The sequence below is a fragment of the Drosophila subpulchrella genome, chromosome 2R (assembly GCF_014743375.2).
Source record: "Drosophila subpulchrella strain 33 F10 #4 breed RU33 chromosome 2R, RU_Dsub_v1.1 Primary Assembly, whole genome shotgun sequence".
NCBI lineage: Eukaryota > Metazoa > Arthropoda > Insecta > Diptera > Drosophilidae > Drosophila > Drosophila subpulchrella.
In genome coordinates, this window is record NC_050611.1 from 16,949,431 (window position 1) to 16,970,648 (window position 21,218).

At 44.7% G+C, this 21,218-nt stretch overlaps 5 protein-coding genes and 2 non-coding genes across 10 annotated transcripts in view; 3 read left to right on the top strand and 4 right to left on the bottom strand.

The window, feature by feature from the left end:
* The first annotated feature begins 131 nt into the window (after positions 1 to 131).
* LOC119549440 (E3 ubiquitin-protein ligase Smurf1) lies at positions 132 to 12,781 on the top strand. Its single transcript, XM_037857533.1, has 8 exons — positions 132 to 702; positions 870 to 1,311; positions 1,375 to 1,413; positions 8,587 to 8,823; positions 8,887 to 11,092; positions 11,152 to 11,351; positions 11,412 to 11,575; positions 11,660 to 12,781. Exons 2-8 carry the CDS (start codon positions 1,257 to 1,259, stop codon positions 11,942 to 11,944), a joined length of 3,186 nt encoding a protein of 1,061 aa, XP_037713461.1. The 5' UTR covers positions 132 to 702; positions 870 to 1,256; the 3' UTR covers positions 11,945 to 12,781.
* LOC119549441 (NADH dehydrogenase [ubiquinone] flavoprotein 1, mitochondrial) lies at positions 3,189 to 5,389 on the top strand. The gene has a single exon (XM_037857534.1). The coding sequence runs from the start codon at positions 3,257 to 3,259 to the stop codon at positions 5,375 to 5,377; it is 2,121 nt and encodes a 706-aa protein (XP_037713462.1). The 5' UTR covers positions 3,189 to 3,256; the 3' UTR covers positions 5,378 to 5,389.
* LOC119549443 lies at positions 7,639 to 8,040 on the bottom strand. The gene has a single exon (XM_037857535.1). It carries the CDS (start codon positions 7,987 to 7,989, stop codon positions 7,819 to 7,821), a length of 171 nt encoding a protein of 56 aa, XP_037713463.1. The 5' UTR covers positions 7,990 to 8,040; the 3' UTR covers positions 7,639 to 7,818.
* LOC119549444 lies at positions 8,007 to 8,350 on the bottom strand. Its single transcript, XM_037857536.1, has one exon. It carries the CDS (start codon positions 8,348 to 8,350, stop codon positions 8,129 to 8,131), a length of 222 nt encoding a protein of 73 aa, XP_037713464.1. The 3' UTR covers positions 8,007 to 8,128.
* A 602-nt stretch (positions 12,782 to 13,383) lies between the features above and the next one.
* Positions 13,384 to 13,456, bottom strand: Trnaf-gaa. The gene has a single exon. It is a non-coding gene; the product is annotated as a tRNA-Phe (tRNA).
* A 178-nt stretch (positions 13,457 to 13,634) lies between these two features.
* On the top strand, positions 13,635 to 13,707 carry Trnaf-gaa. The gene has a single exon. It is a non-coding gene; the product is annotated as a tRNA-Phe (tRNA).
* Positions 13,708 to 13,754: 47 nt separating this feature from the next.
* Positions 13,755 to 21,218, bottom strand: part of LOC119549353 (flocculation protein FLO11) — a 40,700-nt gene continuing 33,236 nt past the window's right edge. For 3 of the 4 annotated variants that reach the window (XM_037857339.1, XM_037857340.1, XM_037857338.1), the window contains exons 4-9: positions 20,743 to 21,003; positions 15,556 to 18,687; positions 15,107 to 15,422; positions 14,910 to 15,040; positions 14,663 to 14,848; positions 13,755 to 14,573 (exon numbers count right to left, since the gene is read on the bottom strand). In XM_037857339.1, coding sequence (XP_037713267.1) covers positions 14,232 to 14,573; positions 14,663 to 14,848; positions 14,910 to 15,040; positions 15,107 to 15,422; positions 15,556 to 18,687; positions 20,743 to 21,003 — 4,368 coding nt within the window. In that variant the 3' untranslated portion in view covers positions 13,755 to 14,231. The remainder of the gene's footprint in view (positions 14,574 to 14,662; positions 14,849 to 14,909; positions 15,041 to 15,106; positions 15,423 to 15,555; positions 18,688 to 20,742; positions 21,004 to 21,218) is intronic. The other variant, XM_037857341.1, reaches the window with a different exon arrangement.

Below are 21,218 nucleotides of genomic sequence, written 5' to 3' on the forward strand. Positions count from 1 at the left end.
TGAGTACAAATTTAACAGTGACTGTTTAGCATGACCGTATGGAATTTTTCTGTATATTTGTAAAAACCAAAACGGTAAATATACCAAAATATTGCAGAGCCATTTATCGATAACTACGCGGTCACACTAATCCAGACTTGCCCACCACTAATAAAAATGGCGTTCGAAGTAGCTAAATTTTTAGGGGAATCCGTAAAACAATAGCGCGCCGCGACACTACAAATCGCGTACTTTCAACCGATCCGTGGCCGTGCAAGCGTGGGCGTGCGTCGTTCGCAGAGTTTTCGGCCGACTTCCGGTGAACCCAGAGCCACAGAACTGCGCCACCGCTGGTTATTATTGCAAATTCTAGTACCACACCACACCACACACACGCGCACACACAGCTACATAGAGCAAAAGGAAATACTAGTGCGAGTGCGAGTAAATAGTGGCACCCATACTGGAGCAGCGACTAAATTAAAGTTAATTAATATTTCATTTAATGCAATTTGTGAAATAATAGAGAGATACACAGTGAGAGAGTTAGAGAGAGAGGGAGACAGATCCCCCGCAACCGCTCCCGCTCTCCCTTGCAGCATGCGTGCGCTGCGTCAGTGTGTGTGTGCGTGAGAGAGTGAGCGAGACATGTGCGTGTGAGGTGCAGCAGCAGCAACAACAATCGCATAAACAACAACAACAACGGTGGCAAAACAATTTCGGGTGAGTTTTTGGTGAATATTTTGCCTACTACCTGCAAGATTTCTTACCTACATACAAACACCTTCGCTTTTGGGCTGGGTTTTTGCACTCGGGGCGGGGAAATACATACACTATCTTGGCCGAACTGGCTAATAATACCCATTTATATTTGTTATCTTTGATTGCAGTTTGTAAAGAAAAGAAAAGAAACGGCAAATCGGTGTTATTATTAATAATATATATATATATATATCTATGTGCGTGTGCCATGACACACAGATACAAGCGCAAAAACTACAACAATTGCAACCGTCAAGGCTACCGCAACAGCAGCAACAACAACAACAACAACTGCAGTTACCTTCGGCAATGAAATTACCTCTCACCGCCCTCACCTGCTCCTCCTCCTCCTCCGCTGTTTCCTCTCCTTCTCCTCCTTTTCCGCTCTCCATTCGCCACTTCAACAACAACAACAACACCAATAAACATGCCCGCTTCGTATAAATAATCAATATACAAAATAAATCCATTTATTTTTATACAAACCAAACAATATCAATTAAAAGTCGGAAATTATGAATAAATTGGATTACCCACGTCGCAATGGTACACACAAAGTTCGAATAACGAGTAAGTCCGCCCTATATAAAGAACTCACAGTAATTCCCTCTAATATATTGATCTTTTTTACAGTATTGTGTGCTAGAAATTTGGCCCGCAAGGATTTATTTCGTGAGTATTTTTGGAAATCAATCGATTCTAGAATTTTAAGTATGCCGGGAAAACATTAACAAAAAATCTTATTTATAAAACAAATTAATATCCTATTTAGGGTTCTATTTAACTTACACTATGCTAGATACCAAAATCCATTTATAAGTATGCCGGGAAAACATTCCCAAAAATTTGTATTATAAAACAAATTAATATCTTATTTAGGGTTCTTTTTAACTTACACTATGCTAGATACGAAAATCCATTTATAAGTATGCCGCGAAAACATTCCCAAAAATTTGTATTATTAAAAAAAAATAATATCTTCTGTAGGGTTATATTTAACTTACCATGTTAGGTACCAAAATCAATTTATAAGTATGCAGGGAAAACATTCCCAAAGTTTTTTATTATTAAACAAAATAATATCTTCTTTAGGGTTCTATTGAACTTACACATTTTTTGTTTTTAAATATTAGTTTCCTGGAATTTAGGTTTGCCCACAAAAACCATGGGTTTGTTACTAGGAACCGTAATGTAATGATTATTTTTGGTTTTTTAAATATTTCCAAAAAAAAATCAAAATTTTTTAATGATGTATAACATGTTTAACAGTTTATTATTGTATTAGACATATTATCTTGAAAATGTACTGATTTTACTAGGAAATGTTTCTAGTTTTCAAGTAAACACCATGTATAGTTGACCATAATCACTTAATTTTCCTGATATCGTTAAATATCTGGGGAAACTTTGTTCACCTGACTGGGGTTAATGGCTTGACTCACTTTTGGTTAGTTAGGGGGAATTTCAAGCAGTTTCCTGCTTCAAATTCAGCCAAGTTTTGTGTGTTTTCTTTCAAGAACCATCAATTACGCACCTGCTTAGCCTTCCAATCATAACACATTTTCTTTTTCGGCAAATTAAAGTTTTGTTTTATTTGTGCTACTGCCTCTGCTTCTTCGCATTTATCTATGCATATAAGGGGTATCGCTAAAATTAGCACTTCCTTTTGTCTACTTTCATTTTTATACAAATTGCGGAAAAGGGGCGGGCCCCACACACATCACCGCCCCCTTGGCACCCATCAAGTCAAGTGGGTGAGTGTGAGTGGTGCCATATCTGAGCTCTTTTTCCATATTTTGTTTAGATATAACAAAAGTGATTATTACTAATTTGCTTTCATTGCGGCTCAATCGCTCGCATTCGCCCACAAGCACACACGGCATGGTTTTTTTTTTCTTTGCCTGTATTGGTGATTTATTATTTGCTTTTTTCCACTTCTTGTCCATTTTTTACACTCGGCTGCACTTAAATCACGCGCCACGCATTGCCCAATGTGCTGCCCTAAAAAATGCTAGCTATACGATATGTGGATGTACCATATCCGCGGGATTCCAATGGGGGATTTTTGGGTTCCCAAAAAAGGGGTCTATGGCCGCTAGTGTCACTTCCATATTGATTGGCATATTAATGCTAATGTCCAAGTTCTATGAAGCTATAGTATACGGCATAGTTATTCAGTACTTGCTTTTCCTCCCCATATATATACATATATATATTGTTCTTCACATTTTATCGATTCTTGTTGATTAGATTTGAATTATACCCACCGCCGCGTACCGTCATCAATGGGAAAGTCCAAGCTTGAATTTTTCGTACATTTACCAAGTTATAAATAGATCGCTTGGGCCATAAACTACACAATTGTGAGTAATAAACGCTGCATAATGGGTTTTTCATATCTCTTCATCGAAAATCTTTGACATAGTAAGCTTAGGAGTTTCCTTTCATTATTAACGACATACTACACACTCGAAATAGAATTCAGAGCTGCCGGATATAGAAATTTATAGAAAATATGATATCTTTTCTACTGAATCGCCGGGTTTTTGGTGCCTACAAGATTTCTTTACGACTGTTTCGCGGTCATAGAAGCCTATCGGAAGTAAAGAAGTTTCAAGATGCCTTGCAAGTCGCTGATAAGAAGCTGCTGAACCTTTTTGGAGCTTCTAGTCTAAAAAATGTGAAAGAAAACGTTCCTTATTACACTGAAAGCTCAATTCAAACGAAAATATCTTATACTTTGAGCGAAGAAAAGCTAATCAATACTGATAACGACGATTTACTATCGGCTGAGCAGCGCGCAGCCAAGAGGGAAATTTATAAACCTACCAAGATAGAATGTCCAAAATTTCCCACCGAGAAATTGCCGCCCACAACGAAATTTCCCATCAATGAAAATGTGGAAAAAGAACTTGATCCAGACGAAAAAAGGGAAATGGAGGCCAAAATGCTGAAGAGGCTGAAGGATATCACTAAACGAAAGAAATCTCCACTGGAGGAGAAAGTAGATGGACAGAGAAGTGAATTTATAGATGTGAACTTGAATGGGATGAATATGAAAGGCGTGTATATGGAAAGAAAGTCTTCTATGATTCTGCAAGCAAAGGAACCTACTCCCCCTAAAGGACCTGCTTCACCAGCCACTGGAGGAGGCTCTCTTCCTCCGAAAAGCGGTGCTCCGCCGAAGGGTGATTCTCCTCCACCCAAAGGAGGTTCTTCCCCGCCTCCTAAGCCTCCTCCGCCCAAAGGACCACCGCCTGGAACTCCACCACCCCAGACGAAAACCACTTTTGGCCCACTTGCCGATGCTGACCGCATCTTTACCAATTTGTATGGTCGCCACGACTGGCGTTTGAAGGCAGCTATGAAGCGAGGAGATTGGTACAAGACCAAGGAGATCCTCGAAAAGGGTGATATGTGGATAGTCAACGAGATAAAGACTTCCGGACTGCGAGGACGCGGTGGCGCAGGATTTCCCAGTGGTCTTAAGTGGTCATTTATGCACAAGCCGCCCGATGGCAGGCCCAAGTATCTGCTGGTGAACGCGGATGAAGGCGAACCGGGCACTTGCAAGGATCGTGAGATAATACGCCACGATCCGCACAAGCTGATCGAGGGATGCCTCATCGCGGGAAAGGCAATGGGTGCCAATGCCGGATTTATTTACATACGTGGCGAGTTCTACAACGAGGCCTGTAATTTGCAGTATGCCATCATAGAGGCCTACAAGGCGGGTTATTTGGGCAAGAATGCCTGTGGCTCTGGCTTCGAATTCGATCTCTATGTTCAGCGGGGAGCTGGAGCCTATGTTTGTGGGGAGGAGACCTCGCTGATCGAATCCGTGGAGGGCAAGGCGGGAAAGCCACGGAACAAGCCACCCTTTCCGGCGGACATCGGTGTCTTTGGCTGTCCCTCCACGGTGACCAATGTGGAAACGGTGGCAGTCGCCCCAACAATTTGCCGGCGTGGTGGCAAGTGGTTTGCCAGCTTTGGACGTACCCGCAATTCGGGCACCAAGTTATTCAACATCTCTGGCCATGTCTGCAATCCCTGCACCGTCGAGGAGGAGCTATCTATTCCTACAAAGGAACTAATTGAACGCCATGCTGGTGGAGTGATTGGCGGTTGGGACAATCTCTTGGCCATCCTTCCGGGTGGCTCATCGACTCCCTGTATAACCCAAGAGGATGCCAATACTGCAATCCACGACTATGATGGACTGATGGCAGTGCAATCGTCCTTGGGCACTGGCGCTGTGATTGTGATTAATAAGGATACGGATATTATCAAGGCCATTGCCCGTCTGTCGGCCTTTTACAAGCATGAGAGCTGCGGCCAGTGCACACCATGTCGCGAGGGTCTTCATTGGGTGAACATGATCATGCAGAGATTCGTGACTGGACGTGCGCAGATCGGCGAGATCGATATGCTGTGGGAGCTGACCAAGCAGATTGAGGGCCATACCATTTGTGCCCTGGGCGATGGTGCCGCCTGGCCGCCCCAAGGACTTATACGTCACTTCCGTCCGCTCATCGAGGCGAGGATCAGGAAGCGGGAGGAGGATGAGAAGGCAGCCGCTGAAGCCGCCGCCGCTGAGCGATTCCCTTGTCAAACGGTGGCTCCTTGCCCAGAATAAAGCATGCCCAATGCGGTGACTAATATGTACTCTTTTGTGTCCAGTTCCTCTGCTCCAGCAGTGGCATGTGGCATGTGGCATGAGGCCGACTTCAAGCTCCGCTGACTACCGTCTCTGACTGCCGGCTTCCGTCCGAGTGAAAGTGCAGCCAGTCGTTAACTTCCTCGCCTTGTCGACTGGGCCACGAAATTGTGCCACGTAGCGTTAAGCCAAAGGGGGTTGTATTTACAGCCATATTGGCCCAAAAGCGGGCTTTCTTCATTCTTCTTTCTCACTTTTCAGGCAGCTCATCCATGAAGAGAGTGAGGAACTATAGCCGGTGGCGTCTGACGTAGGGTTATGCAATCTGTCGGGTTCATTTATCGCTTGTAGTACATATGTAGTTATTCTAAAGTATATTAGGGGGAATCTGGTGTTTCTCAAATTGTTTCTAATCTTCAAGTATTTTTTTTAACAATCTAGTTCTCCTGACACATTTATACATCCCCCAGAGTTTTTGGTTCAGTTTAAACTGGCAGTTATTATGCAATCATATAAGATTGAAGTCGATTTCGACTTTTTCATAATACTTTGTTCTAATATATTTGTTTTTATACACGGCACAAATTGAAATATTTTGTGGTTTTGACAATTTATAAAGTGAATCGAACTTATTTCGGGCGGAATAAGTACAGACAGCGGAGAAACCAATAGATTCTATAAGGTTTTTATACTTCATATAGATGCAGTTAGTTTTTTAAATAGAACTTAAAAATATTATAAATCTGTAAAATAAGTACAGGTAGTATAGAAATCGATTGATTTTATACGGTTAGTTTTTTAATAGAACTTTAAGATTTATTAAACAGATTCATGTTAACAATCTAGTTCCCCTGACTCATTTATACATCCCCCAGACTTTTTGGTTCAGTTTACACTGGCAGTTATTATGCAATCATAAAAGATTAAAGTCGGTTCCGACTTTTTCAATACTTTGTTCTAATATATTTGTTTTTATACTCGGCACAAATAAAAATATTTTGTCGTTTTGACCTTATCCCGAGCGAAATAAGTACAGATATTGGAGAAACAAATAGATTCTATAAGGTTTTCTATATTTCATAATAGATACAGTTAGTTTTCTTTGTATTTTTTTAATAGAACTTTAAAATATTATACATCCGTAAAATTAGTACAGATAGTATACAGATCAATGGATTTTATAGGGTTTACTATACTTCAGTAAATATAGATAGTTTTCTTAGTTTTTCTATAGAACTTTAAGATTTACAAAACAGATTCTTCTTAGGTAGCTAAGAACACTTTTTTAAAATGCACTGCAGAGGAAGTTTAAGCACATTTCTTTCAAACACACCTTTTACTTCCATATATAGAGTGTTCTTTAGCTGTTTGCTGTCTACCTACCTTTATTCTCTTCCCCTGCTGTTCCTTGTATGTTCTCTCTTGCATAAAATCAATCAACAGCTGCCCGGCGACGACAGCGAAGACGTCGCAATGTGGCCTACTCGAATTACCTGGCCAAGTCAGTCAAACGGGTTGATGGTTGATAGTATGGAATCCCATCCTCACCAGCTGATGGAAGGCCTCTACATGCTCTTGCTGTGCTTCAGCATGGCCCTAGCCATGACAACAGCGTCGTCAGCCTTGAGATAGCGATTCACGAATGGATATAGATAGTTAGTTACCTATATGTAGATACAAATATGGGAGTGCGAAAAAACTTAGTTGTGATATCTGCCGGGTTATATGTATGACTCACAGGCCGTCAGACTGGGAGGGACTTGACTGGTTGAGTCTGGTCGATTCAGGTACGCATAAATCATCGTCTGCGGCTCAATATGGTTCTTAATTGTTTAATTCAGCCGGAATGCCGAGCGCTTAATTTGTCAAGATTCCAGGCATTATCAATGGCCGTCTAAGACGATAAGCATAAGCGATAGCGGAGATTGGAGGATAGATTTCATTCCTCCACTACTGCCTAGTATCTGTTACCATATCTCTATATTCTGACTAATGACACTTGACCGCATTCACATTTAGCGCTCGACGGGATGTAAACATTTTTATTGAAGCATTGTTCAGATTTAATTGACATTTCTTGCCCTTACACTAAAAATCAAAGAGTGGAGTGGGTCTGGGTCTGGGTCCCAAATGAAGAGTTCCCCCCTTTTGATTGTCAGTCGAGTTCTAAATATAGTAAAACTATTTCCACATAAAACATGGGGACATTTAAAAAGTTCGGAAAAAATGAATGCGAAGTATTCAATATAGAAAATAAGTGGGATATATTTATTTTGGGTGTTTATATACAAATATTTTTGTTACAATATCGTTTTAACCATACGGATTAATAGGTTGGTATGGTGGGAATCTGCAACTTTCATCTTCCAATAAAGTAGTTGGATTGAAATTAAGACAGCTATAATAATTTTTGTGTCACCTTATCCATATGGATTAAAAGGTGGTGTGGTGGGAATCTGCGGCATTGATCCCGGACGTGGATTCCATCCCCTGTGGCGCCTCTCGTCGAAGGGAAAGGGTTCTCCTGTGGCCAGGTTGACGAAAAGGAACAGAGCCAGCAGTCCCAGCAGGTGAATCCACGTAGAAGACATTGCAATTTTCAGTATGGTGATCTCTCATGAAATGACCGCGTTTATATAGGCCTCATCTTATAACAGGGGCTTCACAGACGGAAACTGATAAGCTACAAACAAACAGGGAACTCACACTCGGCGGGGAACTTTAGTACGATTAATCTGCTTCTGCTTCGCTGACCTCCTCCAATGAAGAAAAGATTATAGTCGGCGTTGGAGTTGGAGCTTCGGTATATTTCTGAGGCACCTGCAAGCAGCCTGGTTTAATCTGCAAGCGCTGTGCAAAACCAGGACGCCGATGGCTATATCCGCTGGTAGTTGAATAAAATTGGGGTATTATCAGCAGCACCAAAAGCACTAGTAACTTGAAACCTTCCATGTTTTATCCAAACTAAACCAGCCAAGAATATTCGTTTACCTTTAAATAGGTTTTTTTTTTGTAGAACATTTCGTGTGCATATCCAATTTAACACTTTAAATGTAATTTACAGTGTTAAATAAACCCATTTTTCCCAATTTTCATCATCCCTAACAATAGTTAACAATAGAAAATAAATATGTATACTATATTGTTTGATTGGTCTTGCTAATTTGCATATACATTTTTCTTTGCAGGTCTACCCGATCCCTTTGCTAAGGTTCAGGTGGATGGAACTGGCCAAGTGTACTCGACGGAGATAAGTAAGTCCTCCTTGGATCCCAAATGGAATGCACACTACGATTTGTTTCTGGGCATTGGCGATGCAATCACGATAACCGTTTGGAATCAGCGAAAGATCCACAAGGGCAGTGGATTTCTGGGATGTGTGAGGATACCCGCATTCAACATACAGAGCCTGAAAGGAGCTGGCTGTAAGATACTCTTGTTGCTAATATGTTCCGTATATTTTATATAATAACATGTCCTACCTGCAGTTCAACGCTTGGACCTGGGCAAACTTTCGCCGGATGACGATGAGCTGGTGCGTGGTCAAATCATAATTTCGTTGCTCTCCAAGGATGGACCCAGTAGTGGCAATCCCCTGGCCATTGTGGGACCCAGTGGCGATGTGCGTGGACCCTCGGAAGATGACTCTTCGGAGGACAGTTTGCCGGAGGGCTGGGAGGAGCGTCGCACGGACAATGGACGCATTTACTATGTGAACCATGCGACCAAGTCCACGCAGTGGGACAGGCCCAGGCATCCAGGAGTGGTGGGAGGGAGCAGCCAGGCTACTTCGCCGCATCAACGCCACAACACACACAACGGCAATGGCGGTGATCGACAGGCGCCGGCTGGACCAACGCGCTCCACAACCTGCACGAATCTGATGAACAACGGCCATCGCAGTCGCGACTTGGCTGTGACGGCCTCGGACGAACGCAGGCACTCCACGGAGATCCTGTCCAGCGTGGGCAAGGAGAACACCAGCCCCACCACACCTGTTTCGGCCACAACAACGCCCGGCAAAAAGAATTCCTCATCGAACTCCTCATCCTCGTCGGGAGGTCGCACTTTGGAGCAGCGTCAGTCAAACGAACCGGCTACGCCCACCAGCAGCACGACATCTGCGTCGGTTCGCCTGCACAGCAACGACAATCATGTGAAAACGCCAAAGCACCAAACGAACGGGCATGCCCAGCCAGAGGCCACGCCCACATCTCCTACGGGTCAGCAGAACTATGTGAATGGAAATGCTCAGAATGGCAGCGGCAGCGCAAACGGAAGTGGTCAGGCAGCGCAGCCCCAAAGTGCTAGCAACGGGTGGACACAGGAGGATGCCGCCACGACGTCGCCAACTTCAACGACGACCACTCCTCCCAGGCACAGTCAGAGTCCGCCAACCCCAAATACATCGCCACCAGCTTCAATGACTCCCTCGTCCAATGGAAATGTGCACAGCCCCAATGCAAACAGCACACCAAGTGGAGGTAGTAGATCCTACACAGCAGCCACACCCGGTCAGCGTTCCCAGCGTCGCAGTTCGCGGCAACAGGGTGAGGAGTCCTCCACGAGGCGGCGATCCTCGCGAGGAACTAGAAACGGTGGCACCTCGGGCGGCGGCGGTGGAGGATCTGGCCAGCGGTACGCCTCAGCAGCCATTGCCGCTGCCAATCAGGCAGCTCGTCCTTTTCTGGATCTGCCGCCAGGCTATGAAATGAGGACCACACAACAAGGCCAGGTGTACTTCTATCACATACCCACGGGCGTTTCTACGTGGCACGATCCACGGATACCCCGTGACTTTGACACCCAGCATCTAACGCTGGATGCGATTGGACCATTGCCGAGTGGCTGGGAGCAGCGGAAGACGGCCTCGGGAAGGGTTTACTTCGTGGACCACAACAATCGAACCACACAGTTCACGGATCCCCGGCTAAGTGGCAGTATTTTGCAGATGATTAGACGGGGAGCCGTGCCCCCGCCGGCTGCTGCGAGTGCAGGCACACCTGCTCCGCCAGCTGCTACTCCTGCGCCGGCCACTCCTTCGGCCACAGCAGCCGTTCCAGCCCAGCCAGCACCAGCGAACAACGTAACTACAACGACGACCACAACCACAACAAACCCGCCCCATCGCATTGTTCCGGATCTGCCGCAGGGATTGCTCGAGGGCGCCGATCTCCTGCCCAAGTATCGACGCGATTTGGTGGGCAAGCTGCGAGCTCTGCGCACCGAGCTGCAAACGATGCAGCCGCAATCCGGACACTGCCGCTTGGAGGTGTCGCGCAACGAGATTTTCGAGGAGAGCTATAGACTGATTATGAAAATGCGGGCCAAGGACATGCGAAAGCGTCTGATGGTTAAGTTTAAGGGCGAGGAGGGCCTGGACTACGGTGGCGTGGCGCGCGAGTGGCTGCACCTGCTCTCCCGCGAGATGTTGAACCCCCAGTACGGCCTATTCCAGTACAGTCGGGATGACCACTACACGCTGCAGATCAATCCGGACTCTGGAGTGAATCCCGATCACCTGTCCTATTTCCATTTCGTGGGACGCACCCTGGGCATTGCCGTGTTCCATGGTCACTGTCTGGATGGTGGGTTCACCACACCCTTCTACAAGCAGCTGTTGAACAAACCGATTACGCTTGGTGATATTGAGGGCGTGGATCCGGACCTGCATCGCAGCCTCACCTGGATGCTGTGAGTTTGATTATTTATATGCTTCTAAAACAAGTTATTTAATGATTGATTATTTTTAGGGAGAGCAACATCAGCGGCATCATCGAGTCCACATTCAGTGTGGAGAACAATAGCTTTGGTGCTCTGGTGGTGCACGAATTGAAGCCCGGAGGTGCCTCAATCGCTGTGACGGAGGAGAACAAGCGGGAGTATGTCAAGCTCTATGTAAACTATCGTTTCATGCGCGGCATCGAACAGCAGTTTTTGGCTTTGCAGAAAGGTTGGTAGTGGGAACTAGCCTTCGTTTTAAACAAATATCTAAAGAGATTATATTTTCTAGGTTTTTGTGAGCTTATACCCAGCCATCTCTTAAGACCGTTTGATGAGCGCGAACTGGAATTGGTCATTGGCGGCATCTCCAGCATCGATGTCAACGACTGGCGGAACAATACGAGACTGAAGCACTGTACGAACGAAACGACGCAGGTGTTGTGGTTCTGGCAGGTGTGTAGACTAATCCAAATGATCTACCAATCTATGATTAATCATTATTAAATGGTAACTAAACTTCTTTGTAATCTCCTCTAGGTGGTCGAGTCTTATAGCTCTGAGATGAGAGCCCGCCTGCTGCAGTTTGTGACGGGATCGTCGCGAGTTCCGCTGCAAGGATTCCGAGCGCTGCAAGGATCCACGGGAGCAGTGGGCCCGCGACTGTTCACCATTCACCTGACTGCCGACGTGCCCACGCAGAATCTGCCCAAGGCGCACACCTGCTTTAACCGGATCGATTTGCCGCCCTACGAGACCTACCAGCTGCTCTGCGACAAGCTGACGCAGGCCGTTGAGGAGACCTGCGGCTTTGCCGTGGAGTAGGGACCAGAAGATGGATGGAGCGACACTGTGACCCTCACCCGATCCACGCATATGCATATACATAGACACCTTTAAATATATTCATAATAATACACCATTATAAAGAAACACATATATCAAGGCGATTTGAAATCAAAATTGTACTGACCCTGGTCAAGAAGATGATAAGTTTTTATATTTTTATTTGTTTGTTGATGAACTGCTCCCGCAGCGCTGTTTAATCTTGTGTGCTGCGCATTTTGCAGTTAAAAATTTAATTATTTAGCGAGTATGTACTGACTCATCGTATACATAGTTACCAAGTGCATATATATATGAATATATACACTTTCACAACCCCCAAGCAGACATATACATATATATATCTATCCTGGCCTTTGTTTGTTTACGTCGTGGCGCGTGTTATAAATTGTAGTTTAAAATATTACGAAACCAATTATACATACAATTATACAAGATTATACATATATCATAGTTGATAATTAGGCATAACTAAATTTTTAATTGTAGGCATTGGACCGGCAATTTTTCGTGCTTTTGTTTAGTTTAGTACATTTTTGATGTTTATTAATTACATTTTGTACATTTATAAAACCCAATCGAACTCACTGCTAAGTTTTTAATTATTGTTTAAATCGTCCTTAAACATACACCCACACCCACACACTCACTCATCGACACTTTCGCTTGCATATTTTATAAGTATGTGAGCGAAATAAATTGCCTACCCAAAAAAGATATGAAAAATAAGAGAGCAAAACAAAGCACTTGAAAAATTACTCAATTATCAAATTAGTTATTTTTTAATTTTTAAATAAATGCAAATTATTTAAATTACATTTTATGTTTATCTTGATTTTATTTATTGCCCCATCGCCAAAATCAAAGCTTAAGGATCAAACTTCATATACATATGTGTATTTACATCAGTTTTTAATGAAAACGAATTGGACAAATTTCTAGAAGGTGATATTAGTGAAAATTTTATCTGACTTTAATTAAATCGAAACAATTGGTAGATATTTAAGAACCCCCGAACCCAGCTCCCATTCCCAAAGTACCCTAAATACCCCCAAAATGTAGTGCATATGTGAGATCTATTGATTTTTTATTAAGACCGAGGATTCAAACCTTGACTTTAAGCAGATAGAAGTAACCCTCCCAAAAAATACAACACAAATCGATCGTTAACTCTTTAGCTTTAGCGAGATCTAGGAATCAAATGACTAAGGATTCTAAGGCAGTAATCCTGCGCACATTGAAAAGGACTCTGCTCCATTAACCAAAAGGGATTTAAAATAAATGAGCCTTAAAATAGAGATGTTTTATTTATCTGTGGGTTGCTGGAGTTTTGTTCTGGGAGGCCAGACGTTTAAATATTTAATTAGAATGTTAAAAAATAAAATTTAAGAAATAAAAAAGAAAATATAAAAAGTTATTGCCGAAACCCGGGATTGAACCGGGGACCTTTAGATCTTCAGTCTAACGCTCTCCCAACTGAGCTATTTCGGCAGATGCAATTCAAGTGTCAAAAATGCTACTAAACTTAGTGGGCGTTGTTTACTAAATGTTTTGGTAGATGTCTTGGCTAAGCTTATTTGTCATTATACAACACTGACTCAAATTTATTCCAATTAGACTCAAACCATTGGTGGTGTGAAAACCGGCTCTTGCCGCACCAATTCCAACTGCCGAAATAGCTCAGTTGGGAGAGCGTTAGACTGAAGATCTAAAGGTCCCCGGTTCAATCCCGGGTTTCGGCAATTACTTTTTTATTTATTTTCTTTTTTTTAACTTAAAGAAACAAACATCTGTGTATATAGTTTTTTTATTTTCTGTCTAGTCTCAGACATCATTAGTATTATAGCAAGCCGCCAGTACTTTAAATAATACAAAGTATATATTGTAGTGTATCTAGTTTTACTTTACAACTAGGATTAACTAAGAGTGCATGACTATTTATTTTCCGGGGTGCATGCCCCAACGTTCTTTTCAGAAACATTTCCTTCGTACGTATATTAGATATAGCAGCTCCAATTAAGTATACAAAAGTAGATAGCTTATACATAGTTTAGCTACGGCTGGCTGTGGTTACTGAAAAGTGTACGACTTTTGAGCCAAGCCAGCGGGGGCAGTACGATAAATTATAGCAGCATTACAACTACGAATCTTTACGCTATTAAGTTACAACTCAAAATCGTTCGCAAGTTACTAAAGCTAGTGCACGGCTAAGGATGGATCATCTGGATCATCCAAAGTCCAGTCCAGTCAAGATAAGATAACCCGCTCAAAAATCGGGATCATAGTCGCGGGAATAGCGCGTCCGACTCGCATGGTTGTTATAGCTATACATCTGGTGGGCATCGGCGAAGGCATCCGGATACTGGTGTCCATAGGCCTGTTGGTGCTGCTGCTGCTGCGGCGCCTGGTGGTGGTGATTGGCGGGATACTGGCTGTGGCTACCGTGGTTGCCATGGTGGAGCTGCGGCCTCTTCAGCGAGTCGCCCTTCTGCGAATAGGTCGGCTGCTGGTCGTAGAAGTAATCCCCGCTAGAATGCGGATGACGGGTGGAGCGCCAGCTGTCATAGATATTGGAACTGTTGCTGCCGTGCATTGAGTTGGTAAAGCGCTGGGGGGAAAAATAAATGATCATAAGTAGGTTTAATTCAAAAACTCCCCCCCTGGTGATCAAATCACAAGAACTACTATAATAATTACAGAGGAACGTTGTGGTACCTTCGGCTTAATAGGTTGCTTGGTATCATTCCAGGGATCATCAATGTTGTAGAAGTCATCTACCCCATAATTGTCCGCACCACCCATATGGTTGACCTTCAGCTCGTTTAGCATATCGTTTGTAAGAGGTATAGGCGTCTTTTTGGCCCTCTTCTGGCGATTGAGCAACTGGAATGGGTTTAGTAATTAATATCAGACACGGAAATTTCAAAATATATATGCAACCTACCACTGTGACGCCAAAGATGACGACAAACACCAGGGAACCCACTCCAATCACAATCACCACAATCGCCCATTGGGGAATGAGCAGATCCTCCTCCGCAAACTCCACATTAGTGTGAACATTTTTGGCTATGACTGTGTGGGGAAATTAAGCATATTAATATCAGGTGTATAAAACAGAAAGTTAATCCCTTTACTTACCACTAAAATCTGTGGCCACCGGATCGATGATGTATTTGCCCATCTGATAGCTGGCCGTGACCAGCTGCTCCTCTTGTGGACCCGAAACACTGTCCGTTTCATTCTCCTGGGCATCTTTGTCGGGCAAAACCGGAGTGGCTGGCCTGGTGAGGGCATCGTGGAAGAGCTGTCGGATCTCCAAGGTGTCCACATCTTCGGTTATGTTGGCCAGCTCCACATAGTAGTCGACCAGGACACTGCCCTTGCTGAAGCTATCAATGCGCACCTTTTTGTACCACTTGTTCAGCTGAGGGGCTCCGGAATAGACGTCATTGAGCTGGGAAAGGAAAGAATATTATAATTATATCATCATCATATAAAGATGCAAATTAGGAACCCCAGAACCCTTTGTTTCCCAAATGCTGTTCCATTATAAACCCACTTTGGGCCTTATGCTTTACAAAACCCACCTGTGCCTCCAGCTCATGGGCTAGATTTTTCCACTCCAAGGTGTTGTGATCCAGGAGTTCCGGCTTCCAGGCCACACCATCGATGATCTTGATGGTGGCAGCCAGATCGCAGTCGGCGGTGCAGTGACCCGGTTTTGTAGGTCGTGGAGTAGTCGTAGTGGTGGTGCTAGTCGAAGTGGTGGTAGTGCTCGTGGTACTGCTGGTTCCACTGGCGGTCAGCAGATCCTCAAAGTTAATGGTCTGGGCATTTAGCTTGTCGATGGACAGCGGCGTGGTGGGTGGAGTTGGCCAGCCGGTGAACTCGGTGGTGGCTCTGGTTGGTGGACCCTTTTTGATCATCACCTGTGGACCAGAGTTCGAGGATTCAGTGGAAGGACCTCCCTCTCCTGAGGGATGAGGTGTGGTCAGACGGTGGGAGCCCAGTCTTTTGTGGAAGCCCTTCGGGAACACCACCTTTAAGCCACTTCCTCCAGCAGGTTCCGTAGCAGCTGTAGCTTCAGTGGTACTGGAAACCACCGCCTTGGGTTTACCCGTTGTTGTTGTTGTGGTGGAGGTGGTGCTGGTGGAGGCGGGATGCAGTTTCTTGGGTTTGTAGCCAGGTGGCAGCAGGGAAGCTGGAATTTCATCGCTAGTATCGCTCTCCGTTTCATTAAGTTTGAATCCAGGAGGTAGAAGATCCTTCAAGTTGTCTATTTTAATGGGGGTTACTGCGAGTGGCAACTTGGGTTCCTCCTTGGCCGCTGGAGCCTTGTAACCAGGAGGCAGCTGGAAAGTGCTCAAATCATCGAAAGGCACGGCAACTGGGAGATTTCTGGGAGTGCTCGAGGGACTGGAAGTGGTCGTATTCGCCGGCGGCTTGGGAGAACTGCTCAATTTGTAATCCTTGGGAAGGAGTGAAGCCAAGTTTTCATCAAACTTTATTTCGCTAAAGAGGCTCTCCAGATCAGAGGAAGGACTACTCTCCTCCGGTCTGCCAGTAGTGGTCGTCGTGGAGGTGGTCTTGGGCGGCTTGTAACCCTTGGGCAGCAGTCCCGCCTGGGCCACATCTTGCACGGTCACCTGACCACTCTTAAAGGATCGACTGATGGTGGAGTTGCGTCCTGGTTTGGCTTTCGATACCTCAGCTGGTGGAGCTTCTGTGGTGGTCGTAATCTTACGATTTTTGTAGCTTGGTCTTGACTTGAAGCCCACCGGGAGTAGGGTGGCCAGCTCATCCATTTCCCCATCATCGAAGTGGTGGACTTTCACTTTATTGCCACTGCTGGTGGTTCTGGGAGCATGGGATGTGGTCCTGGGTTGATACTTCCGAATGTGAGGAGCGAATTTTCCGGCACCTGTTCCCACAGTGGTGCTAGTTGCTGGCGTGGATGAGTCCATTTGGCTGATGATGGGGTACTTGCCCGAGAGCAAGCCACTGGAGAGCTCCGATTGCACGCGATCCAGCTTGTCGATGATGCTCTCCGTGGAGGCAACCACGGGAGGTTGACTGGAGGAGGAACTTGGCTGCACCTCCTCGCTGCCCTCCGATGGCTTTTGAGCCGGCGTCTGCTGCTGCTTGGAGTGCACCTTCCTCTCCAGCTCGGAGAGGGTCTGCTTGGTCTCTTCCTGCTCAATGGCGGGGAAGGGCAGGAACCGGGCTCCATTGATGCTACGACTGGGTTGGATGGAGGCCACCACCACATAGTTTTCGGTGGCATTGCTGGCCTTTTCCTCTTCCAGGGTAATGGGTGTGGTGGTCTCCAATTTAAGATCAGCATGAGATGCCTCCTCCTCCTCCTCTTCTTCCGCCTCTTCGGTTAGCAAGTTGGAGGCAGGAGTAACTGGAGATGGTAGTACCGTAGATCCATTGACCACGCTCTTGGTGGTCACCACCGATATGATTTCACGATCGTCTTCGTGCTCGCCACTTGGGGTGGATGCCTTGGAGTCCTGGTTTTCCACCTCCCTAGTGGAGTCCTCACTACCCTCCTCATCATCGTACTCGTATTCCTCACCCTCGCCTTCGTCATCGTACTGGGACTCGGATTGCTCCTCCTGCTTGTTCAAGCTTTGGTTCTCTGTTTTGGATGAGCTGTGCTCCTCCTGTTTGGATGACTTTGTCTCCTCCGGCTTGGACACGTTCTCCTCCGGCTTGGACGCGTTCTCCTCCGGCTTGGACACGTTCTCCTCCGGCTTGGACACATGCTCCTCCACCTTTTGAATCTCTATTTCCTCCTGCTTGGAGGTGCTCTCCACTGGCGTTTCAGTGGTCACGATTGGCTCTTCCACATGGAGATCTTCAGTGGATTGGTTTTCTTGTGGAACAATGGTGGTGGCTTCTTCTACAATCTCCTCCTCATTAGCAGGGGGCAGAGTGGTGACCTCAATCTCGGCAATGGTGACCTCGGAGACATCCGTTTGGCTTTCTTCAGTGCTGCCAATGCTGGTGCTCTCATGATCCACTTCGGAAATGGTGGTGATTTCAGAGTTTGATTCTACAGGTAAGGATGCTTCATTCTTGGCCACCGTCACTGGGGTTACGTTCTCCTCTTGGAGTGGTAACTTCTCCAAGCTGGAGGACTCGGAGTGCTCTTCAGTTCCCTCGTCCGATTCCTGTTCATACAGCTCATCGCTGCCCTCCTGCTCCTCATCTTCTTGCTCCTCATCCAGGACATCCTCCTCCTCTTCCTCGGCACTTTCGGTGGTGCTGGTGGTGCGAGCAGTGGGTCTGGCCGGCAGCTTTAGCCTGGCTCCACTGTAGTTGAAGGGTCGCTTGCTTACCACACTCACTGGTTCGTTTACTTCGCGACTAATGAAGACGGGTCGCCTGGGATTGGGAGACTTTCTTCCAAAACTGGGACGTTCTGAAGGAGAGTTTGGAGTGGTTGATGTGGTGCTAGTGGACTTGGCCCGATTGCTGCCAAATCGATTGTAACGCTTGCTGCTGACCTCTGCACTTCCAGTAGTCGTGGTCGTGGTGGATGCAGTGGAGCTGCCAGGTTGATAGCGATTGCGGGGTCTAAAAGGTGTGGCTGCCGGGGTGGCTGGATTCTCCGGAAGAGCCGAAACAGGGGCTTGGGTACGAGTTCTGGTGGGTGAGAAGCCTCCATTGCCAAAAGATGGACGACTGCTGGTCACCGGACGCTTTTCGTTCTGTAATAGAGAGATATGGAAGCGTTAGAAGGTTTATTTTTATAAGATTAGTGTTACAGTTAAGGTTACGAATTTTATATTTTGGAACATAGGTAATAATACCCCAAGAAGCCACAACTGCTGGTCTTCGTTCACAGCCTCGACTGTCGACTATCGTCATGGGAAACTGTTACAGTTTCGACATGGAACCATGGAACCGCAATCTCTGCGGTTCGTCTGCTGTCGATTGTCTTGCGTGCGAACTCTTCTCAACCGCCATGCCATTCAAGTGATTCTCAAATTTGTCTAAAGCGTTTTGTGCAAATTTCCAGATGCTATCCCCCCATCACCATCCCCATCCCCATCCTATCCCCTCCAATCCGTTCATCCATAATTTATGCGCTCGTATTTATTTAATTTTTATTTGAAGGCAACCTCGCAACTGTCAAAGTTAGGAGATTCCCCTCAGCAGGTTGCCAAATCCGTTGCACGGCGAAAAATAACATCGTTTTGCGCCTGAACGGTGTTTTATTTTTCACAGGGTTAAGAAACTTGAAATCATTAACAAGAGTATAATTAAATATCAAAGCTGGAACCCAGTCTAAAAAGAATATACATCTATTATTATTATATTAAATCTATTGGATGTAAGATAGATTTTGATTTGAAATAGATACGAATAGGATCGAATTGCACCAGATGGGATACCCTAAGACCTTAAGAAAGTTAGTTTTATATTCTCACCTTAAAGCTTATATGGAAAGACACTAAATACAATTTGATTGATATACAAAAACATCAATCTTTTCTTTGCGTGGCCAAGTGTTAGAGCCATGAATACGATTGGAGATTGGCAATAGATGGCAGGTGGAGAATGGCTCGGGGAAAATGAGTCTGTTAACCACCAGGCATGATCTCCAAAGTAATGCCAACTAATGAGTTTCGAGCGCCCACTAGCAATTGTTATTATGGCCGATTAATCGTGAGCTGATTTGATATTTAAGCCGGCATCAATCAAGGCAGCACTTTCGCCCGAATGGGCCAACAAATTGCTGCAATTAACTCGAGAAATTTATGTGGGCAAAATGAGAAAACGGAAAGGCAAAATAGAGTGTGAAACGCTTCCGCTCTGACATTTCAATTATGAGTTGGACCTAAAATAAATATACCTATAGGTAAATATTAGCAACTTCAAAATATATATATAAGTAAATACACACTTGCATTTCGAACTCTTTAAAAAATAAACAACGATTTTTAAAGAGGGGCTGGTAATGCGAACATGATTTATGAACAAAGTTCGTTGGTTTGCCAAAACGTTAAGCAAATAACAATAAAAATGTGGAGCATGAAATGCAATCGGGTGAAAGGTAAAATATGTTTTGCCACAATTCGATTTGGCCTTTTTCTGCGGTTTTGTGTGGCAAAGGTTTTATATTTTTTTTTATTTGTAAATTAAACAGCAAAAAGTGGAGTTCGCGTGGCTTCGAACTGGTTCTGAAGTTTGCCTACTTGAGGTGGTAATAAAAAAAAAAAAAGAAACGCCGCAAAGCATTTACTGTTTGGAAGTCACGTAAGACTCCCGAAACTTTTAAAAAAACTGATATTGGCCGAAATCAGAGCAGAGCCAATTGTTTTGTTAACTTGTTATGCAATGCCAAAGCGAAATTGTTTTGCCTGAGTTCGATTGCTTCTTGTTATGCCAATTGAGATTGGTTTTCTGTCGCTTTTACTTTCTGCGATCAGCACTCTCCATCTACGAATACACAGAAAAGAAATCGTTGTTGAACAAAAATTAAGAAAATATTATATCATTTTAATGAGTTCATTAAAGATGATTTCTTCTGGGGTTTCTGTTATTTTTTGGCATTACAGGCTTTGAAAAAAGAAGAGCAATAAGATGCCTAAATAGGATTTTAATGCAACCATGTGGCATATTGTGCGTGTGGCGGCAGAGATTGGGCAGAGCTATTTGTTTTGTAAGCTTTAAAAGTAGCTGCTTTTGCTTGTGTTATTTTCTTACCCTTAAAAACACCCTATAAATATATCTTTCAGTGTAGATTTCGATTTCCTTACCCCAGATTCGCTGAAGTGGGCCAGAAATTGCGTCTGCTGGTGGGGAACATTGATGCGCTGCGTCTGCGGCTGGAATCCACCGTTCAAACTATTTCCCGATCCATTCCGTATCGCCTTGGAGCGTGTGAAGCCATTGGTCAGCGCCGCGGACGTTGCACCAGATCCCGCTCCGGCTCCCAATCCCGCCGAAACCCCCGGTGCAGCCGGTACTCCAAAGGGGCGTGGCGATATATCGTAATAGTCCGTCTGGCGATTCGGTTTCTGTGGCCAAAAAGAGAGGTGGAGAAAACATAAGACCTCGTGATAGGCTTTTAATGGTGTTATATGGCAAAGCAGGTTAATTAGTTTTACTCTTTGTTTTGGTTGCTGTTTTGTCAAATGATATAAATGGTGTGATAAATAATGGATTAGGGTTTTCAAGCATTATTAAAAATCTGTGGGAATATACATCATCGTTCTTCATTTAAGGATTTCAA

What these genes read in the sequence shown, in the direction of transcription:
- LOC119549440 (XM_037857533.1), top strand. Translation starts at nt 1,257, where the DNA reads ATGAATAAATTGGATTACCCACGTCGCAATGGTACACACAAAGTTCGA. An exon ending in ACACAAAGTTCGAATAACGA is followed by an intron (nt 1,312 to 1,374) that starts GTAAGTCCGCCC and finishes TCTTTTTTACAG; the next exon opens with TATTGTGTGCTAGAAATTTG. An exon ending in CGCAGCCTCACCTGGATGCT is followed by an intron (nt 11,093 to 11,151) that starts GTGAGTTTGATT and finishes GATTATTTTTAG; the next exon opens with GGAGAGCAACATCAGCGGCA.
- LOC119549443 (XM_037857535.1), bottom strand. Translation starts at nt 7,989, where the DNA reads ATGTCTTCTACGTGGATTCACCTGCTGGGACTGCTGGCTCTGTTCCTT.
- LOC119549441 (XM_037857534.1), top strand. Translation starts at nt 3,257, where the DNA reads ATGATATCTTTTCTACTGAATCGCCGGGTTTTTGGTGCCTACAAGATT.
- LOC119549444 (XM_037857536.1), bottom strand. Translation starts at nt 8,350, where the DNA reads ATGGAAGGTTTCAAGTTACTAGTGCTTTTGGTGCTGCTGATAATACCC.